General features: G+C 33.2%; 1 protein-coding gene across 1 annotated transcript; it reads left to right on the forward strand.

The window, feature by feature from the left end:
* On the forward strand, window positions 1-639 carry LOC129305639 (protein FAR1-RELATED SEQUENCE 5-like). The gene has a single exon (XM_054945619.1). It carries the CDS (start codon window positions 1-3, stop codon window positions 637-639), a length of 639 nt encoding a protein of 212 aa, XP_054801594.1.
* Window positions 640-6,880: the final 6,241 nt, after the last annotated feature.

Consider the following 6,880-nt stretch of genomic DNA (forward strand, 5'->3'; position numbering starts at 1 on the left):
ATGGTAGTATCTCTTATTAGGCAAAAGTTCAAAATTACTGTGTTTGATAAAGAGCATAATCACCCTCTTCATACAGAAGACACGGTTTGCTTGTTACCATCCCAGAGAAATTTATCAGAAGCTCAGGCATATGAGATAGATCTTGCAGAAGAATCTGGGGTTGAACCAAGGGCTACTTTTGATTTAATGAGTACATATGCTGATGGACAAGAAAATCTTGGATACACGATGAAAGATGCAAATAACTACTTAGAGTCCAAAAAGAAGAGATGTATGAAGTTTGAAGAGGTAGGATGTCTGCTTCAATATTTTCAAAAACAAATTGCAAAAAATTCAGCATTCTACCACAAATATCAGTTAGACTCAGACCAACACATCACCAATGTTTTTTGGGCTGATGCTCGTATGCTAATAGATTATGCACATTTTGGTGAGGTTGTATCATTGGACACAACATACAGCACTAATCAAAATTATCGACCCCTTGCACTCTTTTTTGGGTTCAATCATCACAGAAGTGTGGTCATTTTTGGAGCAGCGCTGTTGTATGATGAGACTATTGAGTCTTTCAAGTGGTTACTAGAAATATTTTTGGATGCTCACATACAAAATAAGCCTCAAGCTGTATTTACAGATTAAGATCAGGCTATGGCAAGAGCATTGCGTGAAGTTCTTCCTAATACAAAACATTATTTATGTAGTTGCCATTTATTGAAAAATGGTATTAAACACCTTGGGAACTTGATGAAAGAAGGGTCACAATTTTTTATTGATTTTAAGAAATGCATGTTTAATTATGTTGACATAGACAAGTTTTAAGAAGAATGGATCTAATTATTATCTTCTTAAAATATCCAAGAAAATGGGTGGTTGAACTCTACTTATGATGTTAAGGAGAAATGGGCTTGGTGTTATGTGAAGGATGCTCACACACTAGGTATAAGAAGCACACAGATTAGTAAAAGTGTGAATGCTGATATGAAGAGATGTACGAGGCCAAAATTGGACATCAATTGATTCTTTAAAAAGTTTGACAAGGTTGTAGCAAAGAAGCGATACAAGGAAGTAGAACTTGAGTATGAATCTCAACAAAAGATTTCTAGGATGGTCAATCAAAGTGCACCTATCCTACATCAACTCATGCAAGTGTATACCCCTACTATCTTTGAGATGTTCCAAGAACAATGGGATCTCCAATTCTCTGTGGAGTTATCTACTTATAATAATAAAGATTCATTGTTCATATATACTACCCATATGATTAATGAGGAAGGGGAATGGAGAGTTGAGTTCAAACTTGACACGCATGAAATTTCTTGCACTTGTCAAAAGTTTGAGACTACAAGGATATTATGTTGTCATGCATTAAAAGTATACGAGTCAAAGGATGTAAGAATTATGCCTGCATAGTATATTCTAAAGCGCTGGACCAAAGAAGCAAGGTCTAGTATTGTCCATGATATTAGAGGAAATGAGATTCAAGTAGATCCTAGACTTGACATTACATATAGGTATAGACAATTAATGCTTATGATGGGAAGACTGGCATCAAAGGCAGCCATGACACTTGAAGATTTACTCGTGTGCATAGATGTGTCATTGAGTTAGAAAATGAGATTTCTAATGGCGATGAAAATGATAATTCTGAACCAGTCATAAAGTCACAAAATATGCCAAAGGGGTTCAAAAAAAGAGATGGAAAATCAAGAAAAAGACATTACAAAGGTTGGGAGGAGAAGAATTTAAAAAAAAAGAAGAAGAGTTGCATCAAAGGTATTGAATTTTAATTTATATATAAAACAAAAAGAAGCTATAACTTATCTTGTATTTTTTTTTATAGGACTCTCAAGAGGCTTCACCATTTGAAAAGAAGTTTGAGGAAAAAGAAAAGGCTTCATCATCAAAAAAAGAAGAAAAGTTGATCAAATTAAAGATACACAAACTCAAGTTTCAACAGTTTCAAATTTAGAGGCTCCAACACCACCTGCACAAACACAAGATTCAACCTTTTCATACACAATTCCTCTAGCACAACATATTTTTCCACCCTCTACATCACAATCATTGTCATTTACAACTTTGTTAATGGTATGAATCAATACATTAGTTTCGACTAAGTGTTATATATTGTAATCTTGTTTTCATGTCACAATCACTAACATTTGCAAATGTAGGCACAAGGTAGTGAAATTTCATCACTTGATGTCATAGATCTCATGACAAACTACTCACAAGGTAACGAATAGGAAAATATATGTACACAATATACATAAAAATACAACTTTATTCATTTCAAAAATGTCATATACAATTTGATTTTGATGAACAAAACCAATCTCTATGCATTTCAATCTCATATTCTACACATGTTACAAACCTAATTAATAACATAATTTCTTCTTCATACAGGGCAGTAAAATACACACTGAACTATTTTTAGCTTTGGGGACAGCTTGCTTTACACTTCACTAATTTGCAATTTAGCATTGTACATGACAACTTTTGACTTTTAGCTTTTAGAGGTTGTTTGGTTTACACTTCAATGGACACTTTCTGACTTTTTGCACAGCTCAAAGGATAAATTTTTATAGGATGGCGCTTGCTTTGCTTCAATCATTTACCAGCAACCTGCAAGCAAATCAATATTTAGCAAATCAATTTCTATCCTTCACAATATTTAGCTGGAAATGTACATGTGAAATATGACCTCATGCAAAGTATTGATATATCTTAACCTATGCACTGTGGATGCTACTTCTTTATCTAATATTGTGAGCTAATCTTGTGTTATTGCTTGTTGTAAGTGTTTTCTCTCATGATACTTGCTGTTCTTAATTTTGAGATAGATGTTTCTAAAATAATTCAAAAGTTTTCAACTACACTTTTTCTAAAAAAATTTTTACCAACTGTATATGTTGAAGAAGTGAAGCAATCAATTCCATTGGTTAATCTCAATGCCACTAGAAGATTTTGCAGTGCCACCTTAAAAACTTTCCAACTGACCTAACTGATAATTAATTCGGATAGGGGGAGGGGAAGGAAGATGAATAACAAATCCACCCAATGCTAAATTCTGTTGCTTGGTTCAGTTATTCAGTTTAAGGAGAGTGTATCATAAGCTTTGGCAAATACAAGAATAAACAAATCAAACAAGGGAAAAAGATCTGGAGGAAATAGTCAACCATTAGAATGATCATAAAAAGGTAACAGTACTTAAATGCCAAGCATCCAGAGTCCATAAGGTTTAGATGCATTACATTTAAGATTTTATCTGCTATTAATAGGAAACAGACCCGTATTCATGTCCAAGGTAAAATTTCCAGATAAAATGGATGATGGATTATTGAGAAAAATAATTTAGCATGCATTGAAATTGCACACATGGAAAACTGTAGAAGAAAACAAAAATCAAAACTAGAAATGTGTCTGCAAAACAATTTCTGCCATAGGTTCTTTATGATCCAATCATTAGACTTACTTCATTAAAAGCATTTTAAAATAATCCAAATCTTGTGCATAGTGGCCGCAAGGATTTATCCCATAAAATTATTATATATATAAGAAGAAACTAAAGAAAAAATCAAGTCTTTTCATCAGCATTAAACTTATAAATATAAAAAAATTAGGTAAGGTTGATAACATGTGGAATTAAGTGAGCAAACAATAAGGATGATTTAAAAGTGAACTAATCAGTGGCAATATTCTCCAAACAAAACTAAACAAAAAAATAGCCATATCTATAAACTTAGAAGGTTGGATACTAACACAACACTAAACCTGACAGTGGCAGAAACTGGATCATGGAAACTATGTGATTTCTTTGAGACTATTTTAATAGCCAGAATCCCATCGGTTGAAAAGTGAAAGAATAAGCAGTAACTTACCGGCCACAATCGATGATGGCCGATAGAGTAAGAGAGCGCCGCTGATGGTTGAAGGGGTAAGAGAGCATCGCTGATGCCGACAGAGCAAGAGAGCAAATGGTCCATGGCGTCGAACAGGGGTTGGGAACTGAACATCCTTATTTTATTAAAAGTTTAGTGAAATAAAAATAATTAATGGCTAAGATTAAAACTTCACGGACAGCCCAGATTTGTTCTCTTTAATGAAACGGTGCGAATGGCGATGAGCACCTTCGTATGCTGAGCACCGAAGATGATCTCGTAATTTGATCTGGTGATTATTGACTAGCAAGGCCAAATCAAGTCAAGAGAGATCAAGAATTAAAAAGTAGCAAGCTGCTTGCTGGAACAATGACTACGTGCACTGATATATATATATATATATATATACCCCCTCCGTTCAAAAATATAAAATATTTTTAATCAAATCTCACCTCCCAATAAAGTAGTTACCTGCTTTCAAACTAACTCTATTTTTTCATATTTATTCCTATTGAACACCTTATAATATATATAAAGTCACTATTAATAGGGGTATTTTAAAAAAAAGATAATGATTACACCTTAAAAGACTAAAAATGCCTTATATTTTTTAATATTTAATTCTTCAAAATATATCTTGCATTCTTGAATGAAAAGAGTATATATTTTACATTACTCTGTTGGAACCTGGAAAATTGAATGGTTTTAGAATGTAGGGAAGGCACGTAACTAGAACGGCAAAACCGGGTCGTGTGAAATGCGATTCAAATGGCGAGGAAGGAATGCAAACGAAACAAGAAAATTACTACAAACTCTTATTAGTTGAAAAACGAGAGCCCGACCTAACTCAATTGCAGAAAGGTATACATAAAACTCAAACGGGTAATGAGGTTACGTTAAAGCGACCAACCTTAGAAAAGTGATGATAATCCACATTCAAAACACTGCACTCTTATAATATATATATATATATATATTGCTCATGTTTTTGCTTGAAGACCTCTTCATGACCAAAACATTTCTGTCAGCAGATAGACATGCACAGGTTAGCAGCCAGTCCCAGCCGATGAGGAATTATAACAGTAGTCGAAATAAGAATAGGGGGGCTGGCAGAGTGAAAAAAAAAAAAATGAATCACATTCAGCATGAATCATGCAATCACCAGAAAGATCAGGCCCAGGGCAACCAAATAAAGTGTGTAATGGAGCATAAAGCATAAACATAACTATGACAATGTTATCACCGTTTTATTGGATTACAGCTTCTGCTGAATAAATAATTGAAAATAAACAAGAGGACACGGGAGCCTAAAATAACACAGCTTGGCAGCTTGCTAAGATGATGAAAGAATGCGATAATTGAGCAAGCATCTCAATTAGGAATGAATTGGATCGGGACTGGGGTGGTGCGAGCCTCGCGGAAGAGACTGCAAAAGTGCCTCTTCTAGAGGCCTCGCTGCTCCAAATTCTGCAGAGTTAACCACTACAATGAAGATGATGACCAGCACGAGAATGAACACGTTCCTGCAAAAGAAAGCCATCAATTAACCTTCTTGCTAAACCTACAAACTCAGATGCTCTCCTTCTTGTGTTTTTGAGGTGTCGGCACCGTCAAGCTCTTTGTCCAAAGAGTTGAGGATCTGGTTTGGTGATAGGAGACGAGGCATGCATATATAGGGCATTGGGACTAGCTGCGAATGGACCAGTATGCCCTTTTGGTGAGTTTTAAATTCGACTACGTTGACCAATAACGCCTTCAAGTTTGGAATATAATCCGAGACCAGAGCACCACTACAACTAATTGAACCTTAACATGCGCGCAGACACCAATTAAAAGCGACTTCGACGTTAATGTCGAGTGAAGTCATCAATTATCTCGACTTCCATATTGATAGTTTTACGACAATTTATTCATCCGTGTACTCCTTCTTGTCCATTATAATATACCATCTTCCTGTGTTATTTATAGGAAAGAGAAAATATTTATTTTGATTTAATTCATTGGGGATCTTAGGAATTAATATTATGTGCATCTTTACTCTTTTTGATCATATTAAATGTTGGAAAGATCATTAAATGCTAGAATGTTTATTTTTAAAATATATTTAATTGTAATTGAAAACTTGTTCATTAAAACAAGTTAAAAGTGACTTATAAATAAAATTAAAAAAGTATGGCATTGATATTTATGATTCTTAAAAAAAACAAAGAGAGAGACAGAGGGAGAGAAATTTTTGTATCAATTAGATGCACCACATTATTTATAGACTTCCCAATAAAAACATGCCTTGTCAAATTCATCTAAACTTACGTGTTATTTCTCATTTATGTCGCTTTAAATTATTTTAATTTCTTGCATTTTTTTCTCTAACTCCCTTCATTTACACGGTAGGAAAAAAAAAAGACAAGAAATAAAGATTCACTTTATTAAAAAAATGATGATATATTAATTAAAGTTGGTTTGAGTAGTAAGGGCTCTCATTACTTAAGCAAGTGGTTAATTAAAAATTCAAATCTCAACCCTTGTGTATGTGGTAATTTAATTGAAAGAGGTCTAATCTTTTCCTTCTATATTTTTGGGGAGATAATTTTTGTTGTCAGTAAAATCTACTCCTAATGCTATAAAAAAACTAATGATATATAAATCTTAGTTTTTTTTTTCAAATGGCACAAATTTTTATTTGGTAGAGTATGGATGATGAGGTGATATTTCTTATCCATGCAAGAATTTCCAAAAAGAAAAGTTAATTGAAACTTTAATATTTTAAAAATTACATATTTTTAATTATACAATCGTTAAATGGTTGATCTATATATAGATGTCTTAACAATGATCATTGGAATTGTAATGAATAATTTTCTAAAAATGAATAATAAATGAAATAGGATATGATAAAAACAAATTATAAAAGTTATATCAGACTATATATCTTGAACTAAGCAAAATTTATAAAAAATGGAAAGTATTGTGAATAAGATGGGGAGAATGACAATGAG

Source organism: Prosopis cineraria, unplaced genomic scaffold, assembly GCF_029017545.1.
Source record: "Prosopis cineraria cultivar Desert tree isolate PC_DT_omini unplaced genomic scaffold, ASM2901754v1 PC3, whole genome shotgun sequence".
In the NCBI taxonomy this organism is placed as follows: domain Eukaryota; kingdom Viridiplantae; phylum Streptophyta; class Magnoliopsida; order Fabales; family Fabaceae; genus Prosopis; species Prosopis cineraria.

Bases quoted from the DNA above. Each gene is read 5' to 3' on its own strand.
- LOC129305639 (XM_054945619.1), top strand. From the start codon at position 1: ATGGTAGTATCTCTTATTAGGCAAAAGTTCAAAATTACTGTGTTTGAT.